The sequence below is a fragment of the Laetiporus sulphureus genome, assembly GCF_001632365.1.
Source record: "Laetiporus sulphureus 93-53 unplaced genomic scaffold LAESUscaffold_5, whole genome shotgun sequence".
Taxonomy (NCBI): domain Eukaryota; kingdom Fungi; phylum Basidiomycota; class Agaricomycetes; order Polyporales; family Laetiporaceae; genus Laetiporus; species Laetiporus sulphureus.
Window position 1 is genome coordinate 558303 of NW_024468514.1, and position 22054 is coordinate 580356.

The 22054-nt window shown below is 54.2% G+C and overlaps 8 protein-coding genes across 8 annotated transcripts; 3 read left to right on the top strand and 5 right to left on the bottom strand.

Moving 5' to 3' along the window:
• Nucleotides 1-491: 491 nt before the first annotated feature.
• Nucleotides 492-2267, top strand: LAESUDRAFT_810033 (uncharacterized protein; the record flags this gene model as incomplete). Its single annotated transcript, XM_040914179.1, has 4 exons — nucleotides 492-692; nucleotides 779-1129; nucleotides 1180-1386; nucleotides 1435-2267. 4 exons carry the CDS (start codon nucleotides 492-494, stop codon nucleotides 2113-2115), a joined length of 1440 nt encoding a protein of 479 aa, XP_040768115.1. The 3' UTR covers nucleotides 2116-2267.
• Nucleotides 2268-3502: 1235 nt separating this feature from the next.
• LAESUDRAFT_693975 (delta 9-fatty acid desaturase protein) lies at nucleotides 3503-5447 on the top strand. Its single transcript, XM_040906178.1, has 5 exons — nucleotides 3503-3842; nucleotides 3901-4322; nucleotides 4377-4737; nucleotides 4788-4963; nucleotides 5019-5447. The coding sequence occupies exons 1-5, from the start codon at nucleotides 3515-3517 to the stop codon at nucleotides 5184-5186; spliced, it is 1455 nt and encodes a 484-aa protein (XP_040768116.1). The 5' UTR covers nucleotides 3503-3514; the 3' UTR covers nucleotides 5187-5447.
• Nucleotides 5448-5787: 340 nt separating this feature from the next.
• On the bottom strand, nucleotides 5788-6706 carry LAESUDRAFT_810035 (uncharacterized protein). Its single transcript, XM_040914180.1, has 3 exons — nucleotides 6318-6706; nucleotides 5981-6263; nucleotides 5788-5914 (listed from the first exon to the last, which is right to left on the bottom strand). The coding sequence occupies exons 1-2, from the start codon at nucleotides 6652-6654 to the stop codon at nucleotides 5992-5994; spliced, it is 609 nt and encodes a 202-aa protein (XP_040768117.1). The 5' UTR covers nucleotides 6655-6706; the 3' UTR covers nucleotides 5788-5914; nucleotides 5981-5991.
• A 498-nt stretch (nucleotides 6707-7204) lies between these two features.
• On the bottom strand, nucleotides 7205-9379 carry LAESUDRAFT_810036 (uncharacterized protein). Its single transcript, XM_040914181.1, has 3 exons — nucleotides 8683-9379; nucleotides 7830-8621; nucleotides 7205-7767 (listed from the first exon to the last, which is right to left on the bottom strand). The coding sequence occupies exons 1-3, from the start codon at nucleotides 9075-9077 to the stop codon at nucleotides 7428-7430; spliced, it is 1527 nt and encodes a 508-aa protein (XP_040768118.1). The 5' UTR covers nucleotides 9078-9379; the 3' UTR covers nucleotides 7205-7427.
• An 800-nt stretch (nucleotides 9380-10179) lies between these two features.
• Nucleotides 10180-10931, bottom strand: LAESUDRAFT_747733 (uncharacterized protein; the record flags this gene model as incomplete). Its single annotated transcript, XM_040911486.1, has 5 exons — nucleotides 10180-10268; nucleotides 10324-10338; nucleotides 10403-10576; nucleotides 10632-10782; nucleotides 10877-10931. The coding sequence occupies 5 exons, from the start codon at nucleotides 10929-10931 to the stop codon at nucleotides 10214-10216; spliced, it is 450 nt and encodes a 149-aa protein (XP_040768119.1). The 3' UTR covers nucleotides 10180-10213.
• A 1119-nt stretch (nucleotides 10932-12050) lies between these two features.
• On the top strand, nucleotides 12051-14217 carry LAESUDRAFT_721721 (glycoside hydrolase family 16 protein). The gene is made up of 8 exons (XM_040908061.1): nucleotides 12051-12429; nucleotides 12481-12608; nucleotides 12661-12796; nucleotides 12853-13081; nucleotides 13147-13162; nucleotides 13213-13379; nucleotides 13452-13512; nucleotides 13564-14217. The coding sequence occupies exons 1-8, from the start codon at nucleotides 12285-12287 to the stop codon at nucleotides 13837-13839; spliced, it is 1158 nt and encodes a 385-aa protein (XP_040768120.1). The 5' UTR covers nucleotides 12051-12284; the 3' UTR covers nucleotides 13840-14217.
• Nucleotides 14218-14220: 3 nt separating this feature from the next.
• Nucleotides 14221-16690, bottom strand: LAESUDRAFT_721723 (G-protein alpha subunit). The gene is made up of 12 exons (XM_040908062.1): nucleotides 16192-16690; nucleotides 15960-16109; nucleotides 15548-15905; nucleotides 15438-15490; nucleotides 15321-15386; nucleotides 15205-15264; nucleotides 15109-15135; nucleotides 14982-15058; nucleotides 14744-14924; nucleotides 14593-14675; nucleotides 14499-14532; nucleotides 14221-14441 (listed from the first exon to the last, which is right to left on the bottom strand). The coding sequence occupies exons 1-12, from the start codon at nucleotides 16406-16408 to the stop codon at nucleotides 14392-14394; spliced, it is 1356 nt and encodes a 451-aa protein (XP_040768121.1). The 5' UTR covers nucleotides 16409-16690; the 3' UTR covers nucleotides 14221-14391.
• A 928-nt stretch (nucleotides 16691-17618) lies between these two features.
• LAESUDRAFT_755889 (uncharacterized protein) lies at nucleotides 17619-21257 on the bottom strand (the record flags this gene model as incomplete). The annotated part of the gene is made up of 3 exons (XM_040912096.1): nucleotides 17619-17984; nucleotides 18039-20260; nucleotides 20324-21257. 3 exons carry the CDS (start codon nucleotides 21255-21257, stop codon nucleotides 17619-17621), a joined length of 3522 nt encoding a protein of 1173 aa, XP_040768122.1.
• Between the last annotated feature and the right edge of the window lie 797 nt (nucleotides 21258-22054).

Genomic DNA, 22054 nt, shown 5'->3' on the forward strand with positions numbered 1-22054 from the left:
ATCCCATCGGCTGCAACTCGCTTTTGTAACCATGCTTCTTATCTGAAAATAGCTACTGCGCTGCCGCGATTGCTTCTACTTAGGTACGTCATATAGACTGAATCTTATGCGGTCATTTGGGTTATCAGTACTATAATAATCGCAGCCGATGCGTTAAATTCAATGTGAGAGCCCGCGTGCTAGTGGCGATTGCTAGCAGCAGTACCAAACCTCTTTCCGAGGCCTAGTGGAACGAGTTCCTATTCGTCTGATGAGTGCAGCAGCGCTCCGTTCTTCTCCCCTTGGCGTTCGGCTGCCGTTCTTAAAAGAAGGAAGTACGCGTTAAAGCAGCAACGTCTGGCTTCGGGGCCCTACTACCGGAAGGCGTCCTATCATAAGTGACTACCGCATCACCGTAGTCCTGTTACTCGTCTCGGAAGCAGGCTGACACGAGGTTAAAACTCCTTTCAGCTCCTGTTCACTCTGCTGAGAGCAGCGATAGACGTCAAGCAATGCTGTTCCATCTCGATTACATTGTCATTCGAGCGCTGATAACCTCGCTGCAACTGGTGGTTCCGCTTAGCATAGCACATACACTGTTTAGCTTCTATGCCGGCCACTGGATCTACTCTAAATGGCTCGGATGGTACGCGCTCGTGGAGGTCGCCTTCTACGCTGTAGTCTACCTTCCTCGACGGAGGCTTCTACAGAAGGTATTTATTGAGACATATTCTCCTCGACTCATGTCTCTCTGTCTCTCCTGCGATGGGAAGTGATGATGAGCTAACTCACCTGCCAGCCCGCTGTCCTCCCGCCTATTCCGTCCCACGAAGAGCGCCGAATTCTCTTCAACAAATGTCTTCCGTATCTCTGCAAAGCCAAGGCCGCGAAGGGTTGGTTCCTGACCCTGGATAAACCACATCCGTATATATCGCGCAAACAGCTAGTGGATGTCCTCTTGCTTCACGTGTTCAACGCTAGGCGCGAGGATTTGCGTCCGGAATGGAAGGAAGAGCTTGAGGACTACATCGCTCGCGTCGAGGCTACTGTCGGCCACAAGTTTGAAGATAAGCCCAATGCGGGCCAGAAATGTATGATGGTCATGCTAGACGGGGTGCGTGTGTTACACAGGCCATTCCTTTGGTACTTCGTGAGAGTCAGCCTTCTCAATACTCGTTCATGTACTCATGAGCTGTATAGAATGTCGCATTCGTGGACACTTGCATGTCACTTACGTTGCTCTGGAACGGGTTCGAGCACTACGAGGTCAACCATAGGATATCGTGCTTCCCTCCGCGAGCGTCAGTGCTATTTTCGAAGCAGTCGCCACACGCAGAGCTAGGTTATTGGTATCGTCCGCATCGTAGCAAGTCCAAGCTGCCGGTGTTGTTCCTACACGGTGTTGGAGTGAGTTATCACGGAAGTCGTGTGCTGTGTATCTGACGAGAAGTACAGATAGGGCTCACACCTTACGTACCATTCCTGCTGGACGTCGTCTCCGCAGATCCGGACGTTGGGATACTGGCTATAGAAAACCTCTCGATTAGCATGCGAATCACCAAGCCCATTCTCAGGAAACAAGCCATGATGGATGCTATACGTCAGATCCTAGACCATCACGGACTATCTCAGGTCGTAATAGCCGCGCACTCGTACGGCTCCGTCATCACCACGCACATCCTTCGAGACCCTGCACTGTCTCACCGAGTGGCCGCTATGGTACTCATCGACCCCATTGCGCCACTGGCGTACATGCCTGACTTGACGTACAATTTTGTTTACCGCCAGCCGCGGCTCGCATCGGAGTGGCTACTCTGGTACTTTGTTTGTCGCGATCCGGACACGTCGCGGGCGATCCAGCGTAACTTCTTCTTGACGGAGAATGCGCTTTGGAAGGATGACCTGGACGGCAGGAAGTACACTGTAGTGCTTGGGGGGAAGGATCTGCTGCTGAACACGAAGGAGATTAGGAGGTATTTTACCGGGGAGGAAGGGGAGCAGTTTCGTTGGCAGCGTGAGGGCGTTGAGGTGATATACCGGGGAGACATCGGGCACGAGGAGGTTCTCTTCACGCAGGAGCGAAGACGCCCTATGCTCAAGGCCCTGATGGATTTCGTTCGCATATCTGAGCAGTGAACAGATTGACTGCGCGAGAATACGCTCCAAAGTTCGCTATAGGGAGCTTGATTGCAAATGATACCACTGACTCCCGCTCCTACCCATCCTGCTCCTGTTTTTGAACGATGTCACTTTCGCAAAGCTAGTCCTCCTAATTACTACAAGCAGAGAGATGGCCCCAGGGGAGGAGTCCCCGGGGTACCAGCAGACACAAGCCAATGGACGTTTCGAGATCTGCCATATGGATCTCGGGCCTCTTGCCATTTGTGGCCCTGTGGCCCTTGGCGCTTGTTCCCTTGCTGTGCCCGAACGTCGAACGTCGACAGATCGTTCTCATCGTGAATTCATTCATTCGGGTAGCAGATGCTCACAGCCGATGCTGCATTTCGTGCTCGGTTCGGCACATCTAATGGTCATATCAAACCCCAGCTGATGCCCGAACGCGATGTTCCCAGAGGCTGGGGCGCCCGCTGCGGAGATATAGCGATACAGCAATCGTCCACTCGAAGGCAAGAGATCTCATTGTAAATGACGCAATGGTAGGAGAGGCTACGATGCGCAGTCGGGACTCGGATATGAACGGACGGATGAGCTTGAAACGACTTCTTACGCAGAGGACTAGGCTATTTATAAGAAGCGAGGCGGAATCGTGCCGCAGGGCAACAGCACAAATTCAGCTGTTCGCGTCCAATGACCACCGAGGATGTTACGATTGACGTGTGACAACAGATGCAAAGCACAGCCAGCAAATGTCAGGTCCATGACAGGTGAGGTCTGTTGCGGCGAAGACGCAGCTTGATCGACTACAGATGCTTGTCAGTTATACGTGCAGAATCTGATACATAGGGACATGGCCAGCTGGCGAAAATGGCCGTTACGTAGATGGCTTGTGCGATGGCGTTCATGGGGACCTATGTAAGGCCGGAACGTTGAACCCACTACCAGCTCTGGATCAGCAAGACGAGCCGGATCAAGCGCACGCAGCTGGCGGGGGTGACGAGGACGAGCGAATGACAGCGCTGACACACGTAGACCCTTGACTCGATGTGGCACGCTGGGGAGTGCTCGCTATGTGCTAGGACCCACTGGCTCCGTTGGGCCCCCAATATTGTGCTTCTGATATCGTCAAGCACGGCTCCCTTCGCGCTAGGATTTAATCCTTGTTATTTACAGACGTTGAGGATAGCGAGACATGCGGCAGAAAGTCGCTAGAAAGGCTGCCTTTGCAAAGGCAGGCCACAATGAGTGTCCCGAAAAGGCAGGCGTGGGGACATTCTGAGCCCAAAGATCCCGATCATCCTTGATCCACTCATGAATAGCGCACGTGATCATCAATCCGTTGGGGTTGGTCGAAACACATATTAATTCGCTGCGGCCCATGGGAGGCCTCCTCGCCCTTCTTTCTCCTTCGCCCACGATGTCGACCGTCGTAGAGACACGGCCGTTGTCGCCGTCAAAGGTGCACCCGACACCCCCGCTCACGCCTCCACTCAAGATGGACAAGCAGCTGAAGGAGGAGGTGCCGATCGACATGGACATCCCCGATAACTATGTCGCCTGGACAATCAAAAACCAGAAGCCACTCCCACCCGTCACCTGGAGTAGCTTGTACAAGGAGCTCAACTACCTGAGCTTGTACGTCCTCACCATCACCCCCGCCATTGCCATCTGGGGGGCATTCCATGTGAAGCTGCGCTGGGAGACCGCGCTTTGGAGCGTAATCTACTATTTCATTACCGGCCTTGGTGAGCAACACGTTGTATGCGCATTTCTTTGACCAACATGCCGACTCCGATCGCGCAGGAATTACCGCCGGGTATCACCGGCTCTGGGCACACCGGTCATACAATGCGTCAAGACCGCTCCAATACGCGTTGGCGATGGCCGGTTCGGGCGCAGTCGAGGGGTCAATCAAGTGGTGGTGCCGCGGACACCGAGCGCACCATCGTTACACCGATACCGAACTCGATCCGTACAACGCGCACCGCGGCTTCTGGTGGTCGCACATAGGCTGGATGCTCATCAAGCCGCGCCGAAAGCCTGGTGTCGCGGATGTCAGTGATCTAAGCAAGAACGAGATTGTGCGGTGGCAGCACCGCTGGTACGTCCAGCTCATTATTGGAATGGGCTTCCTGGTGCCGACGTTCGTTGCCGGTCTTGGATGGGGAGACTGGGCTGGAGGTTTCTTCTACGCTGGAGCAGCGCGTCTCTGTTTCGTGCACCACGTGAGCTGCTTGTGAAGTGCTGCGAAAAACGGCTGGTGCTGACTCGGATTTCAGTCGACGTTCTGCGTGAACTCCCTTGCCCACTGGCTTGGTGACACGCCATTTGATGACAAGCACACGCCCCGAGACCATGTCATTACCGCGCTGGCGACCATTGGCGAAGGGTATCACAACTTCCACCACCAGTTCCCCATGGACTACCGCAACGCCATCAGATGGTACCAGTATGACCCAACGAAGTGGTTCATCTGGGTATGCCAGAAACTCGGCCTGGCCAGTCACCTCAAAGTGTTCCCGGACAACGAGGTGAAAAAGGGCCAGCTCACGATGCAGCTGAAGCGCTTGCGTGAGACGCAAGAGGGACTTGTGTTCGCTCCTGATGTGAATGAGCTGCCGATCATCAGCTGGGAGAGCTGTACGCGCCTTCTCTGTATGGTATTGGTCAGTAACTCATCCATCCTGCAGTCCAGGAGCAATCCGGAAAACGTGCCCTTGTCGTCATTGGTGGCTTTATCCACGATGTCTCCTCATTTGTGGAGGAGCATCCTGGTGGTCGCCACCTTATCGCGAAGAACATCGGCAAGGATGCCACAACAGCGTTCTTCGGCGGTGTATATGACCATTCGAATGCTGCGCATAATGTACGTGGGCCGTCCGTATCTATATCAGCTATCGTTCTCACAATGCACAATGCAGTGGCTCTCCATGATGCGCGTTGGAGTTCTGATCGGTGGTACGCAGCATGGCCTGGACGACAAGAACATACCGCCATCGCAGCGTCTGCGTATCGCACGGTACAACGAGCTCGGCTCAGGCAACGCGTCATCGACGGCGGTGGAGGACAGTGAGGGTCTGCTCGGTTGACATGCCGCCTTTTTCCCTCTTGTGTTTGTGACATAGTTTTCACTCGATGTCATGTTGTGGCGGACAGGTTGTAGCATAGAGCAATGAGCGACAGGCCCCTATGTGGTTCTTCTGTACATCGATAGATGAGGAGTTAAAGAGCATAGCGTAATAAGGAAGAAAGTTACTCTGGGTATCATAATTTCTGTCGGATTTGAAGCTGAACACGTCTGGGACAAAAGCGCAAAGAGGAGTCGGCGATCGAATGGTTGACAGTTGAACCGGTCAATACTTGAAATCACAGTGGCAAGTAGCATAAAGAACATGCGCATGTGAACAGCTCCGTCAGCTGCACAGCAAGATGCTCACCAGTGAAGGATTCCATCCTGCTCTGAGGTTCACGACGGGCGAACACAGCAGTCATATCTCCAGAACCGAATGGAGAGAGGGTTTGCAACACATCTCCAACAGGGAGTGATCGGCAGGGCAAGAGATGAGTTAAACCGCCTGCGTTGTGCTCCGGGGATACTGAGTCACTGCGACAGCTTTATGGATGGACACCATCCAACTCTTTGAAAGCTTGCCTGTTTCCGAAATCGAGGCCTACTGAGGGAGTGAGACTCGTACATAGAACTTTCATTAAATTGAGGAGAACTATAATGATGATGGCATACACAAACCGTCCATGGGACACAACAGCAAGCAAGATGAGCAAGAACTAAATGCGCGTAGATTACATTGTCAAAGTCCTAAAAACACAGTGCGTCAATGAAGCAGTCCAAAACTTTTATAGAACTCGGCCAAGATGCGCTTACCATAGTCGTAGTCAAGAAATCACCGCGATCTGCCCGCTCAAAGGTACGCACTGGCCGCGTCGTTGGCGGCGACGGCGCTGTCTCCGCCGTAGCTCTTCGTACACGGAAGATGCAGAGACTTCCTTCGCAGGCTCTCTTGGAGGTTCCTCGAGGATTATTATTTTCTTGTATGTTAATGCCGCTTGATCTAGGGGGCCGCGGTCTCTCCTCTTGAGCGCTGAATGCTTAGTGTCTGTGACATCAGGCGGTCCGGACGCTCGGGTGGCAGTATTCACAGGATGTGCTGATATAGATAGTCAGAGGTTGCTTGAACGACGAATGAAGAGAAACCGCATACGTGGTTGATGTGGTGTCGACGATTTTGACGAACCTGCGAACGCTATCCTAGCATCGTACTTGTTCAAGCCGGCATCCCTGGTGAAGCGTGCTTGGCGAAGCTCTTGGTTGGGGCTCCAACGGTGTACAATCAACGCAGATGGATTCACCTCATCAGGCTCTGACCGCGGGACGGCACGGTCGTGCACGTCCACGCCCACACCAACATCATCATGCGGCATGGGTACGATCTCCTTGCCCTTTCGCGCAAAGTAGTCGCGCTCTTGCTGCCGGAAGAAGTCGCTCGTCGGTGAGCGAAGAAGGCCGGCGCATGGCGAAGGAGGCGGGAAGAGCGCCATGAGGTCGTGCCCTGTTAGCGAGCCTGCGTCAGTGTGCAGCGTTCAGTGTGAGCGATGAATCGATGACGCGTGGGAGATAATGCGTGAGGAAGCAGTTCGGATTCCGTTAAGCTTTTTGACTACAGCGTGAACAGTTTATGCGCACCTCGGAGGAAGACCGACGGAGGTCGCTTTTCGCGTTCCGCGAGCCGCTGAGCTGGATGCAAACCATGAGCGTGAGTTTCCGAATCGTCTGTCTGAAGCAAGACGATGCACCAGTTTCGCGTAGATCGATGTTCGGACGGTCGTGTTCATTAGACAAGACGAGATCTGGCAACTTGACGGGATTGAACCGTGCCATCAAGTTGAGAGGCGACAGGCTCGAGGAGAATTGTGTGCGGCGGTGGCGTCGTCCGAGTCACGGACGATGCCTGGCGGAGATTGAAGCCGCTATGTGGCCACAACTCGCTTCCCTGCCAGCTTTGCGTGCAATTTGCAATGAGCGAGCTTGAGCGAGGCAAGGAAGGATTGGGCAAGTTGCTGCATGCTGATGAATGTTTTGACCCCATCTGACTGCATGAACGAGCGGACACACATATGCTTGCATGATATATAAAGAACAGTTTGTGGATAGTCAAAATGATGCCCTCTCCAAGAAACCTTGCGATACCAACAGCTTCAGGAAATCCTTCCGGGGTATCGTCTAATCAAACATTAAGCAGCCGAAACCTGGCTATCATCCAAACGATAATCTATGCACATGCGCATGAGAAACGCGCGGCACTACCCATGCCCTACCAATTCCACTCGTCATCGCTCTGATCTTTTGCCTGCAAACTCGGAGATGATGGTGCGGGAGGTTTGGAAGGAGCAAAGCCCTTGGAATCCGGGGATAATACACTTCCGAGACCTTGTGCTGGCTCGTCATCGTCTAACAGTGACGATGTGCCATTCGGGACGAGGGTCGCGGCAGTCGGGGAGGTAGAGAGGGGAGAGAGCGATGCTGCAAAGGGGTTAGAGGATATGGATACGGATGCGGCGCCTGACGACGATGCAGGGGAGGCCAAGGCGGAGAAGAACGACTGCGAGACGTCCGAGAGGATGATCGACGCGCGTTTCTGGCTCCTCGTAAATCTATTGTATCGATATGCGGTCAGCGCACAATCATCTCCGTAGAAAGATAAAAGCACACGCACGTCTCGCCCTTCTGTAATTCCTCCCACTTCCGCCCGACACTGCTACCCACACTCTCCATCCACGCCGACATCGGCGGAACGGTCATCGTGCCCATGCCCGGTATCAACGCGGGCGGCGCGAGACCCGACGCGAGGTTCACGCTCGTGCGCTTGGTGCTTGTTGATGTCCTAGATGGAACTGCGCTCGGTGTTGTTGGTGACTCAGGCAAGGGCGACTGCGCGGGCGTGATATCGCGCGACCTTCGGCGGAGCCTCGCCGCCTGGCGTGCGCTCGCAGGGGAGATCTCCACGCTGCCCCGCACGGGCAGCTCTTCCTGCTTCTCCTCGAGCTCATCGATCACGAAGGAGGACGCGGAGGACTGCGAGAGGTGCGTGCTCGTCGAGGACGTGCCCGCGGTGGACACAGAGGACGTGCTCGTGGTCGTGTTGTGTCCTCTCGCGCGCCGCAACGCGGGCGAGATAGACGTGAATCCGGGAAGTGTCTGCACAGGGACGGGCGGAGAAGAGGAGATGGTGGGCGAGGAGAGCTCGTTCAACCCAGAGGCAAGCAGGCGACCGACGCCCTGCACGCCCTCTCGCAGCCCGTCGAGCACCGCGCCGTTAGACGATGGCGACCGCGCTGAGAGGTTCGGCAAGGTCGAAGTCGAGGACGCGCGGTCCATGCCCCGATTGACTATGCGCTCCCACTTGCGCTTTAGCTGTGCGAGCTCGGCCTCGTGCATCGCGAGCTGGGAGCGCAGCTCGAGGCATTTTGACTCTTTCTGCGCGATGAAATGCAGCAGGTCGGCGTGTCTTGAAGGTGAGATCAATACATGAGATAGTAGGAGGGGCACCATCATAAGAAAACACGCACTTCTCAGTGAGAGTCAATGGGCCGCGGTCCGCCTGCAGATCTGCCGAGCCAACACTATGTCTCTCTGGGCGGCCGACCGAGCTGTTGGTCTTCTGCCCTACAGAAGAACTGCGCTTCAAAGACGGCCGTGCACCTGTCGTGGGCGAGCGCACGTCCCATGTTGGAGCGTTGTCGCTCGGAAAATATGAAATCGAGGACTGCCGTCGCGTCTGCTTGATGTTCCTGGCGGTCAGAGGAGGTGTCGGGAGTCCAGTGACTCTTGGAGATGGGCATGCCGAGCTTGAGGGCGACGGCTGGGTGATAGGTTGTGCGTTGCCGTCTACAAGCTGCAGAGGCTTGGGGCCGGTCAAGGACAGTGGGCGTACTGATGATCGGGTGGTGATACTAGTGCTCATGATAGCAAAGAACGAAGTGAAGCTAGATGCATTCGCTGTTGCAAGTTTCAGACGTGACAGGGCATATGCAAAATCAGAACACGGAGCGATGGTTCAAACATTCAAGTCTGTCATGATGGCTGTCAACGCTAACGACATATGTACCGGGCGTCTCTTGCGCAGCGGGGTAACTTAGCGACGACGCTTAGCGAAAGCGAATACATTCGTCCGGAAGTAGCTGTTGACGGGAGGAGTTGTTCAATGTTGTCGGAGGAGAAGTAGGTAGGTACCGTCGCCTGGGGTGTACCCGGCGGCAAGAGCACATCACGATCGGAAATAAGAAGGATGAGGCACAAACCTAACGGCTAGGATGCTTAATACGCGTTAACACTGCGACATGCAGGAAAAGCACCAAAGGCACGGTCAGAGTCAAATTACGTGCATATGACGGAGATGAAGGACATTTATATCTTTCGCGCGGTGGCCGTGTGGAATACTCGCTTAAGTACATCGGCACCGCTAATGTGATTGCTGTCGCTAAAGAAGCATATGGAGGGACACGAATAGAACAGGTTACCTGCGGGTAATGAATGCACGTATCGGACGGAATGGATTACAATTCCTTGCAACTCTGAGCGAGAAGGCGGAGCTGCAGACCACGAGTCGCATCCACGTATCGCTTGGAAAGCTCAGGCGGAAGCAATAGATCAGGTTGCGTTGCTCACTGGTTACCCGGCCAATCACTCCTTAGATGTGAATACTTCGCGCAGACGCTGTGGAGAGTATGAGTCTCGGCAGAGCAACGCAAGGCATATTGATGCGCAATGAACTGGTCCAACACAATTGACTCATGTAGTCTCGCGGGCGCTCTTGCTGTTGTAAGATCAATATCGTACTGACTCTCGACTCGACGTAATGCACGGGCTACTAACGTGGATGCATAAGTTCAGCTGCATTTGGGTATGTGACCGCAACGTACGCACCTGATACTCGTTCAGAGCTCCAAAGACATGCACCCGGGAAGTCAAGCCTTTGCACAAGCAGCTCAGAGAGGGATACGGGCAACAATGGGTTACAGAGACGAGATCAATCCAGCCAGGAACAGCTGAGTCTATTGCAAGTCGGTATAATTGGCATGCATGACCAGATACAAAGCATCAGTGTTTTGACTCTTTCTCCGCCTCTTCTATGTACTTTTTGATGCTGTTTACCCTGGTCAGTTGTCGACAGTCCGTTCACAAAATTGTACGATGAAAACGCCACGTACAACTGCTCCTCCTCGCTGCAAGGCAAAACACCGCGTCATGAGGCTCGCATTCTCGTTGCGACAGGGACAAGAGACGCACCTCGAGCCCGCGTTAATCTTCACGGAACTCTTCGCCTGCTCCAGGGAGGATGGGCCTGAACCGACGGGTGCCGCCTCTTTCTTTCCGCCCAGCTTCAGTGCGGCGATGCCGGCGACGGTGCCAATGGAGGCGAGCGCGATGTACTCGGATTTGACGACGCGGCCTAAGATGACGCTGAGTGCAGAGTCCGTCAAAGATTATTATTTCACGTAAGTACAGCGAGACTCACTAAGACATGGCGATGAGTCGTGTAGAGAGAGCTGCTGGCCGCGATGAAGACAGAATGCACGCCTCGGGTATTTCCGGCTGAAGCGTGTGTCGCGCGTCGGTGGCTGCGGTTTGGACGTTCTCCCTCGTCCTCCTCCCTGCTCGGAGAATCTCTATTTTACATGTTGCTCTTTTTAGACACATGGACACAATCACAATACTGTCTTTCAGTTCGAAGTGCTTGTGCTCCCTGCGTATGCGGCTCACTTGAAAGGATCCGCAATGGACCGCTGTGCGATCCAACCTCAACGTATTTCGCCATGCCGATATCTTACAGCTCGCCGCTTTTCATGTGGTAGGACATGACGATGTTGCATGAGCTTCACGCCACGTTATCTACGGCTATATGCATGAAGTTCATGCACGCAAGGCACTGGCGGCTCATGCTTTCAAGCCGGACCCGTACCCCCTAAACCAGCAGCCATCAATGCCCAACTTCATGCCTGCACCATGTTGGGAACGTCTCAGGCTCTCATAAATGCGGTCGTCCTTCATAGCGGGTTCGTATGCTATAATGCATCTGATCCACATGTGTGAGTCTCTGCAGGACCCGTCTCTGCGCATTCTTACAACGCGCGATGACCGCGATGGGCATTGCCAAGCCAACTTCCTCTAGCAACCGCTAGCAACGACGACCACTCGATTGGCATACCGGCATTGCCACGGTCTCGCCCGTGAGGCCGCAAGCCGGCAGTCTTGACTCTTGAGGTCCCAATTCGCTATGTACCATCGTGAACGCGAGGCTCATGAGACAATTGCGTCCACTGTGTGACTCATGCTTCTAGCAGCTAACTAGACCTAGGTCTGGTGGCAGTGGGCCTACCTGTGGCGGACCCATTCTTACTCAGACATAGCAATACACGTGGTCGCGGCTGATCGATATCATCATCATCCAGCACTCTGAATTGGACAAGATTGGACGGCACCATCTTGAGGCAGGTGGAGTTTCTCATACGCTGATTCGACATTGATAGTTTCCGGACATACCAGAACGTGTCTTATCTGGGCATAACCCATGCCATTCCCGACATCCGAGCAAGCCACAGCAGTATGCACAGAAGGACCCCTTTCCATCCGTCGGGACTAGACGCGGCGCTACATCCCCGTGTTGTTTCCGACTGGTTTACCGTCATTTGTTATTAGGCAGATAGTGCTGTCCAGCACCCGAACACGCGTCTAATAATCAAAATGGACGCTCTTGGTATGGGCAAGGGTCGCAATTCGCATGGAAGTATGAGGACGCCGTTCGGTACCTGCGCGGAAACTATCAAAGAACCCATCAGCCCCATGGCACCGAACGCAGGTGCAGCGCGCGACTGTCCGCACGTGATCCTGCGTGTAGGCCTCCATTCTCCTCGACGGGACGGGACCTCATGGTACGGCCAATCCAGTTCTGATGTTGACGCCTCGGGGCACGTCTTGACGATAGGCGCCTCCCAGCTTGGCATCCGCATTTCCGGTCTCTTTCCCCCGCCATGGGTGAAGGTGCCGAACTGTGTAGCGCCATGGCCATAAAGGTGTAGTGTTGCCTCTTGCGCTTTGCTGCCTCCCTTTACCGCACTCTCCCCGCTATACCGAGAGGGCTGTGCCCTCCCCCTACTGTTCCTGATTAGCCATGTTGACTGCCATGCTTTTACTTTGGGCGGTGCTGCTCTCCTGCGTCAGTTCTGCTGTGGGTTACGAGTTGTTGCGTGATTACTCGGGAGAAAACTTTTTCAATGGCTGGGATTTCTATGGATACTGGGACAATCTGACTCTCGGTATGTCCGCCACCACCTGAATTTTTAAGGGCGACTCATTTTCCACTGTAGGGAATACGACATGGGTGACTGAAGAGGCTGCAACTCAGCAGAAACTCGCGTACATCAACGACGCGGGCAACGCGATCATGCGCGTAGACAACTTTACGACTGTCGCAGAGGGCGACAAGCGCAACGCGGTACGTGGAGGCCACACTTCGCTCCCTCAGCGATCCTGGACTACGCTTCCAGGTCCGCATCACGACACAGGATTACTACGACTATGGGACCCTCTGGATTCTTGATGCTGTACATCTTCCGTACGGATGTTCTGTATGGCCGGCGTTCTGGAGCATGGGACACGATTGGCCCGTCGGTGGTGAGATCGGTGAGTAAGGATACGTATCCGTCGGAGATTGCACTGCTGAATGGGATACACCGTAGATATCGTCGAGGCCATCAATGTCATGCCCAACAATCAGATGGCCCTACATACGACAGAGGGTTGCACCCATGTCACTCCCAGCGACCAGCTGGGTTATTCTGGTGGCGATGACTGTGGGACAGGCTCTGGCTGCATCGTGAGTGAGAACGCAGCGAATAGCTACGAAAGTGGCTTTGCAGCTGCTGGTGGAGGCGTGTTCGCGACGCAATTCGATGTCACCGGGATTTAGTGAGTTAACTTGACCAATCCTTGTCCACAAGGTGGGCATCTGACATGCGGCGTTCCTCTTACAGCATGTGGTTCTGGAGTGTATGTAATAGTCTAGTGCATCCTGAGCGATAGCTGACTTGCGCGCACAGCGACCCGACATTCCAGACGTCATCAAGAACGCCAACTCGACGTCCCCCATGAACATCTCAACCTGGGGCGACCCACACGCAAGTTACCCAAATACCACCTCCTGCGACCTCTCGACCTTCTTCACCGAACAGCAGCTCATCTTCGATATCACGCTGTGCGGAGACTGGTGAGCGTCAATTATATCCGCTCTGGCGGCAAATATGAACGGTCTGCTGACAAGTCCGCGTCCTCGTGAAAGGGCGGGCGTTCCGGGCATCTATGACTCGGAATGCTATGCCGCAGGTCCTGCGCACAATTGCGTACGTCCTTCCATGCGGTCCTATCTTTTCTGCTCTCACGTTATGTCACAGTACCTCGATAATGTCGTCGGAAACGGCAGCAACTATGATGACGCCTACTTTGAGGTCTCCTATGTCCGCATATACACAACCGCCGCTGTGTTGCCCTCCAATTCTTCCTCCGGAGCTTCCGCAACTAGCACATCTGGCGATCCCACGACGTCAAGCACATCTGCCACGACCCCTGATCCTACATTAGCGCAGAAATCTGGCGCCTCTAGGATTCGTGGAGACGCCTGGCTTGGACTCCTCGCTGCGACGGTCCTCACCGCGTTCGCCCTCTTTTGATCACGATGATTATGTATACCAAACTGCGTGCAACGTTCGAACGTATTTCGGAATGACGTTTTAATGCTGGTCATGACGGACTTGCTGTTGTTGATATATACGGACTGTACTGATTGACCTTGCTTCTGTGATATCTTATGCGTTATGATGTAGGCCTACTAGCGCGTTCAAGGCTCCCGTGCTGTTTTTTTATTGCACTAGTATATGACGCTAGATTAGACGGGAATATAGGTAATCGAGTGGCTTCTTCGTCCCTGCACTAAGGTCATCGTTAGACCGGCGTCTTTCGAGTTCACTTTATCCTCAACGACATGCTGCGTCCATTTCATACATCGATTCATCTTGTAGCGGGAGATTCAGGCTGAACATCGTCCGAGTCGTGCTTAATCCTGAATGTGCTGTTTTATTTATCGCCCGACCATGGGAACTTCGCTATATGGTACAGGCGGGCCGCAATAACAGATGTAAGGTGAGTCGCCAATAGTGACATTTGTACAATAGGGGAGGGTGGGGGGATGTAGGGTTTGCGCCAAAATATCGTCTAGATCGGACCTATAAATAGTCGCTTGAGATTAGATTGTTCACGATTATCGCATCCCTAACTGAAGGAGCGCGGTTCATGAGTATCGGACGGGTGACCAGGAAATGGAGGGACGTACTACGGGTGATTACGGTGGCTGTAGTGTCTATATCCTGGAGGGGGACATGAGCGCGCTGCGGATATTGAATTCAGATTCAGTGCACATCACTCACAATCGCGCATGTTACGTGTACGTGCAGCTGCCTTTGGTTGGGAGAGTAATGTCGATGGTATGCGATGAATTTACGCTGGAGATCTGCGTATACAGCCAGGATGTGCTCAGCATAAAAAGCCTCATCTCCCCGGTCTATCAACTGAACTCACATTCGGAGACGTGTTCATAGTCGTTCGGCTCGTCCTTGTAGCTCTTGACGTAGCGCACGAAAGAGATGCCAGTCTCCAGTTTCGCTTTCAATATATCGCTTTTGTTGAGTAGGAGGACGAAGGTCGTCATCTTCAACAGCTTGCTCGAACATATCGTCCTCCACAAATTGAACGAGTCCAGCTGGAGTCATCATGTCAGGGGCCGTTGCTTGGACGTGAATAGATTGGATGGGCTGACCAGACGGTTCACACTTCGGTCTTCCAGCAGTACTTCGTTGAACGCTGCCATCGAACACAGAAACAGAATTGCATTCACTACAAATGGGTCAGACAGCGTCATACCGGCGCATCGATAAAGGCTTTACCATCTTCGAAAAATGGAACCCAACTCGCTAGCGTTGAACGGAAAGGGGGCGGAGGGGGTTAAGGGCCTTCCCAGCATTCTACATCCACTTACTTACCACGTTGCCCTCGGGATCCTCCGACATCGTAGAATACCCACTGACGCGAAGCTTCCCCGACTGAAAGTCTCATGCAATTAATAAACCTGAAAGAAATGGCAAAGAGATAGACCTACACTTCTCAGCCGTCATCACATGTTCCTCGACTCCGATTGTCTGAAGACGCGCGCGAAGAATGTCGCCTATATGGTGATTCAGTAAACTGGACAGTAGCGAAGTGGCGGACGACAGACTCAGTGACGGTTCATAGTCTAGATCTGCAACCCGTGCAGCATCGTCGAGAAAACTATCGGCCGAGAAGCGATTAGGCCATGTCCAAAACCCGAGATGAACCTACACCTACAACCCTGCTTGTTCCTGCAAAGAAACTCCTTCTTCCAGCAGCGCTGCCTGCACTATGGAATTAGACCACATCGACGCGATGTCTTCCCGGCAAGCATGCAGTATATGCCTGGCAACCTCTAGGTCGTCGCTGCGAGTTTGACGCGTTTGCTTATCCTTCCGTCGGCGCAGCAACGCTTTCCAGCTCGATCCCCCTCGAACCAGCACTTCGGACGCCCTACCGTAGAACCACGGCGTGGCCTCTTCTACGACGGAAGCACTATGCGAGGGATCGCTAGCCGACATGCTTTTGACCAACATCATCTCGACCTGACGCAAGGGGGACAACTGCATTCGTAGCTGTCGAAGCTCTTCCTGGCCTGATCTATCGATGAGTGCGCCAATTCATGGTATGCGACACGCATGCTGCCGACCTGACAATACGTCCATGATGAAATTGACAGATCGAACGAGGTTGAGGTGGATGACGGCGCGCCATGCCTCGGTTTCCGCACGGAATGCCTCGGGTGCAAAATGCAGCTGGAAATTCTTGAGTACAGTTGACTTTCCCGACTCTGACTGTCCTGTAGAACAGATGCATGTAGTGAGCTATGTCGATTACGTGACAGATTCTGCACATGCACTGCCCGAACGGACAAAACGCACCTAAGAGCAAAACTCTAGTTTGATTCCGTCGTTTGCGGAGCTCTTGCTGTTCCAATTCAAGACCATGATCAATCGACTCGGAGATTCTTTTAGCTTCCCTCTCCTCTTCTAGACGGACTGCCCTCTCCAGCTCGGTCTCACCAAGGGGTGGATAGGGAGGCCATGTCTCGATACTAGGGGAAACCGGCCCAGAAGAAGAGAACTTCGTCCAACGCATCAAGCGATCGAGCGAGAGGGTAAGGAGGAGAAGCAGATATAGGGGAGAAGCGAAACAGAGCGAGACGAGCAGAATCGTAGAACGGTACCGGCTTTACACTAGTATATGAGCAAGATCAGACGCGAGATTGGCGCATGGAAGCTGCATGGAAGTACACTATATGATCATATCGCTTGCCAAGTCTCCAGGGAGATGGTTTTCGATGATCGTTTCGAGATTTTAGCGGTCGATCATACCTCTCGAGAACAGAATAATTGTTCCTCTTGAAATATCTTCCCGGACTGCGCAGTGCGCACCATGACATTAAACCTTCACAAGCAATAACCGAAGCGAGGGGCACAAACCGTTTCTGACGGTGATCCGCCACTTTACGGAGTCCTACCTTCTCGTCGGATGGTGCCTGTAGCGATTGTGCAACGTGAACGCACTTAGTCTGCTTACCGAGGATCGGGTACCTGTGCATGTTGCGTTATTGGGTAGCCGAGTCGGTCGCGTTTCTCTTACATGACAGGTATGGGCTCGTTGTGGGTGGGCGTTCTAGCTGATGAATTGAGGGGTAACCTTCTGCCACTAAAATGAAAGCAAGTGGAATGATAGCGCGATCCGGTGTCAAAACGTAGAGAACGTGCACGTCCCTGTGTGTTGGAAGAACATCAAGTGCGGCACAGACCACGATGAGACATCACTTGGTAGCGCGGGTGGCGCATGATGCATGACACTTCACACAACGACGATGCATATCCAACCGAAGTCGAGCCCTTGAAGATCAAAGCTAACGCTATGCATGCTAGCAGCACTGAGGCGGTGACAGATGATCAAATTTGGGTAGAGCAGGCGCATTAGAAATTGCAGACAAAAGTAGTAGGCTTAGCGCGACGATAACATAGTGATAGGAGAGCCCAAGAAGGGTGAGAGCGCTCAGCTTGGGATATGCGTAGTGCGTGTCATGTCATCAACCGTTCTGATAATATGTGCGAATATACGATAGCTGCCCATGCGGAAAATGAGGTAGGAACCAAGTCCGACGCAAATTCTCCTTAAAACTTGAGAGGTCTTTTTGCTGCCCACCTGGACCAAATCAGATCATTTGTAATCAACGAGATGCGCGTACCGCATGGATCATACATCTCGTAGCCGTTGCTTTCCTGGAAGCGTTAGACTCAACATCTTCATCGTCGGCGCACCGTCGGTAACGTCGTCGAGGTCATCGTCAAGGTGCCCATGACGGCTCGGCGTCCTTGCCGAGCACGAACACGACTTCTTCCTCTTCCTCTTCCTCCCCGTCACCCTCGTCGCCTTCTTCCACGTTTGCAACGTCGGCCTTGGCAGACGCCACGCCACCTTGCGGCTGTGTAGTATGCTCTTGGCTAGACTCTCGCTCGCCGTCCACTGTGCTTTCGACCGCGTTTGGCAGTACGAATTGCTCCCACTGGCGCATGCGAACCCACTCATCCTTGACTTCAACCAAGCTGGAAAGGATCAAGACATCCTTCACCAACTGCTGGTCCAAAGTCAACTGCTTGACGCGCTTGAAAGACGCAAGGAGGGGTATAGATATCCAGCCGCGGGAGTCCATCTGTTGGTAGCCATCAGTTAGATATGCATTGATTCATTATTTCGCGTCACTCACCCTTTGCCGGAGGAAAAAATCTTGCGCCATATTTTGTGGGCTTAGATAGTACTCCAGCTGGCCCAGGAGGTAGTATCGAGTAGGATCCAGCGGGAACGACAAGGTAGACTGCGGCATCGGCAGCGGCGGCACAGACGGAAGATTTTGGGGAGGGGATCCATACGAATACGCATACGGGTCATATGCCGAGGCATAATATCCCGTGGACAAAGGTGCATAGTAACCATTCTGGTCCGCCTGCTGTGTCGACGGCTGCATCACGAAGGGAGGCTGCCGCGACTGGGAGGGTTGGTATACATTGCCTCCCCTCGAATGTGTCCTCGAATGGTAGGCACCCCGCCCACCAGGCCCACCGAATCCACGCCCTCGGCGCCCACCAAAGCCACCGCGCTCGTAGGCATACCCGCCACCTACAGAGCCACGTCTCGGCCGCCCAAAGTGCTCCTTGTCGGGTTGGAACTCGCGTCGCTCCCGTGCGTTCCGCTCTTCGCCCGTCATGGGCGGTGCGTAGTCCTTGCGCCCAAAGCCGTACCCATAATCCTTGACCTTCCACTCGTCACTGGATGCCGCGTCGCCAGATGACACAGGAGGCACTGCAGAAGAGTCGCTGGAAGTAGCCAAGTGTGCCGATGCTAGACCGTTGGTGGACGTCACAATGGGAGGTAAGGAGCTGGCGGGCAGGGCAGACTCCGACGACACAGCACCAGCATGAGACTTCTCTCCATTCTCGACGATCTCCGAGTCGGAAGGCTTGGTCGTGCCAAATACCCACTTCATCTCTATGGGCTCAGTGAGATCGATCACCTTAATCCCAGCTTCAATCTCCTCAGCGCCTTTCTGACCCACCGCCGATGGTTCAGCGCCCTCCGCATCATTGGTCGCCTGCCCCGACCCGTCCGATTGCTCTATGAGCGATACCGCAGCAGCGACGGAAGCCTCGCCCAACACCCACGAGTGGCCTTTCGACTGCGTGCGGGTGCGCGAGCGTATGCGGGAAGGACCAGCTTCTCCCGGCGCTACGCCGATGGCAAACGGAGCAGCTGGCTTCTCCGCACTCTCTTCCTGCCCTCCCTCCTTTGCCTCGCCCACACTCAGCCCCAGGATGCTCGCATCGTCCTTCGCGGAGGCCTCAGGCGCTGCAGCCTGAGCGCTGACCTCCTCCAGCCGAATGCTGCCGAAGCTCAGCTCTCGCGCCTTGCGCCCTCTCTCCGCACGCACTGTCCGCAACTCGCTCGCCTCGGCTTCAGACCCCTCTCTCTGCACCTCAGAAACAGACGTATATGCTGTTGGAGGCGGCATCACAGACCCTCCTTCTCTCTGGCTGGTGACAGACTCGCGTTCACTGGGAGCTCGAGGTTGCGAGAACGCCACTGGTGCTTGTGTGCCTTCTACAGAAGGCGAATGCGATTGTGGCACCGGCGCTGGTGGCCAGTACACATAGGGCGGGTAGCCGTAGCCGTACGGCGAGTAGGCCGCGTGCGGCGGAGTACCAGCGTAGGCAGAATACTGCGGCCCTTGGCCGCCATGCAGTGGCGGCGGGTACACAGTCGGTATCGGTGCGACTGTAGGTAACGTGTATGATGGCTGTACAGGAGATCCAGATGAATGTGGTGTATGGTACGAACGCCGTGCGTTCGCCGGCGGCGGCATGGCAGGTGGGCTTGTGTAGTACGCTGGGGTATTGCCGTTGGCACTCGGCACATCGTTTGCTTGCTCCGCAGGGCCCGATCCCCTTCTGGCAAGACTGGGAGGTAATGGCCGAAAGCCCATTGCGCCTCCTGGGATGAAGTCGGTCGGCGGAAGTGCCTGATGGAACGTCTGCGGTGAGCCCGTCGTCGAGGACTGCTTGCTCACGCTCCTGCTCGCAACGCTTGACACACCCGCAGCCGATCCGGCACTGTATCCAGAAGCGCCGCCCTCCTCAGGCAGCCTCTTCCCGCCACGAGGGAAGACAGGCGGACTGGAGTGCGCGCTTCCCGTGCGGCTCTGCGACTGCGACTGCGACTGCGATACAGAGCTCGCGTGTGAAGAGTGACGCGTTCCCACCGCCGAATGCGTGCGACTCTGGGCTTGCGAGCCGGATCCCGAAGCCGATGCGTAGCCGGAACCTGGATGTCTTGAATGCTGATGAGAGCGATTGCGGACATGTTGCGATCGTTGCTGGGCGTCGGCGGCGGCCTGCAGCTCGGAGGGTGGTATTTGGACCCATTTTGTTTTCTCACCTACGAATACGGCAGAGGCAATGGGAGTGGGGAAGGGACGCAATTAGCAACTATAAGCCTGACCTATCCCGGGAGCATCCTTTTGGAAAAGCGATTGACGGAGCTCAACCGCACAACAGGAGGAGTGAAGAAGGAGAAGAGACACACTTTTTCGTGATGTACCATGACTCTGCGAACCCTCCCTCGACCGCTCTGGATCGTGCCCTTGTGCACCGCGTGCATTTTCCTCCGTCTGTCTGATCCCGCTGCTGACTGATTTGCCAACTTCCGGCCAAGAGTCGCTGTCGTCGACAATCGAGGGTATTGGACGTCGTGGACGTACCACGAATGCATCATCCTCATCATTTGTGCTGCCGTTGAGGTTGCTGGTCGTCGATTTTGTCGTCATAGGAGGTGATATCCGTTGGTTCATTACGTTGTGGGAGACACTCGAGCTAGATGCAGATGCACCAGTGGAGTCCTGAGTATTTGATTTATCAGGTCGGGCAGAGAGGTCATCGATGTCGTTGGACTCCATTGAATCAATGGCGGGTCTCTGTGCCGAGTCTACTCCCTGATGCGATCGCGTGCGAGCCTGAGCCATCTGCTCAATCCGCGCATTCCACACATTGACCGGCGGAGCGGCCGCCGGCTTAGATGCGGCAGACGAGGTGAGTTGAGGCTGCGGTGCTGCTTTCTGTGAGTTATTACCGTGGTATTTATGGTCACCATTCGTTTGAGAGGAAAGCGATGAGGACGGCCCAGAACTCTGATGGATAGATGAAGGAGTAGAGGACACGGCATCCTCACCAATTGATGAGGAGCTCGATATGGCAGACATGCCGGCGTTCATGGCTATATCTGTCTCAGGCCCTACGGCAGATGTTCCCGTGGCAGGCGACAGATTCCGCGCAGCAGGATGCTGAGAGGGAGACGGGGTAATCTTTTGCGCTTGCTTCGCGCGATCTGCGTACGAGAGAGGTTGATATGAAGGTGCAGAAGGCTGAGGCGATATCATGGAGCAATGAGCCGGAAACCGAAGCTGGAAGACGAGCAGGAGAGACGCGCAAGCCCTGCGTCTATAACAGACAAAAGAGACTCTGGATAGAGAGCGACCGTCGAAATAGGCAAAGGTACGAAGGCGAGATTGCAGAGGAGGCGCAGCAGCGGCACAAAGAGCAGAACGGAGGAGAGGTAAGCCGAGATGGAGGACGACGGAGAGTGAGGCGCAGGCGACCCTGACGGTGCTCGCTGCGTCCCGCTTACGCCTAAGGTCACACAGCTCTCAGTGGCTGCTTACGTCAGCAACTGGTACGGCAAATGCCGGCTGCCTTGGCCGCGCTTGGCCGAGTCGCAGTACACAGTATGATATATCATATATATGTTATGTGCACGGCGATACCTGCAGAACTCTGCATATCATTACTGATCAACAGGTGTTGTTGAGATTCATGGAGCTAATATCTCACCTGTGGACAATCGGCACATACTTGTTCGATGTATTTATTATTCATCTACGGCGGTGCACGTTCAACCACAGTCTCAGATTCTTCCTGCTATTACCGTAGAACTAACAAGAAGACATTTGAGATGTATGTGGTTTCGCTGTATACTACACGCATTTGAGGTCGACCCTTCCACTGGGCTAACGTTGGGAGATTCTGCCTGGGTGATACAGAAGAAAACCCGCGTATTATGTCGACCTTTACCACAGGCATCGTTCCGTTTTTCAGGGTATAAATATTGACATGACATATTTATAATCTCGGGGCCCCTCCCACTGACATTCTTTTCTCAAGATCGAGAGAGTATAGC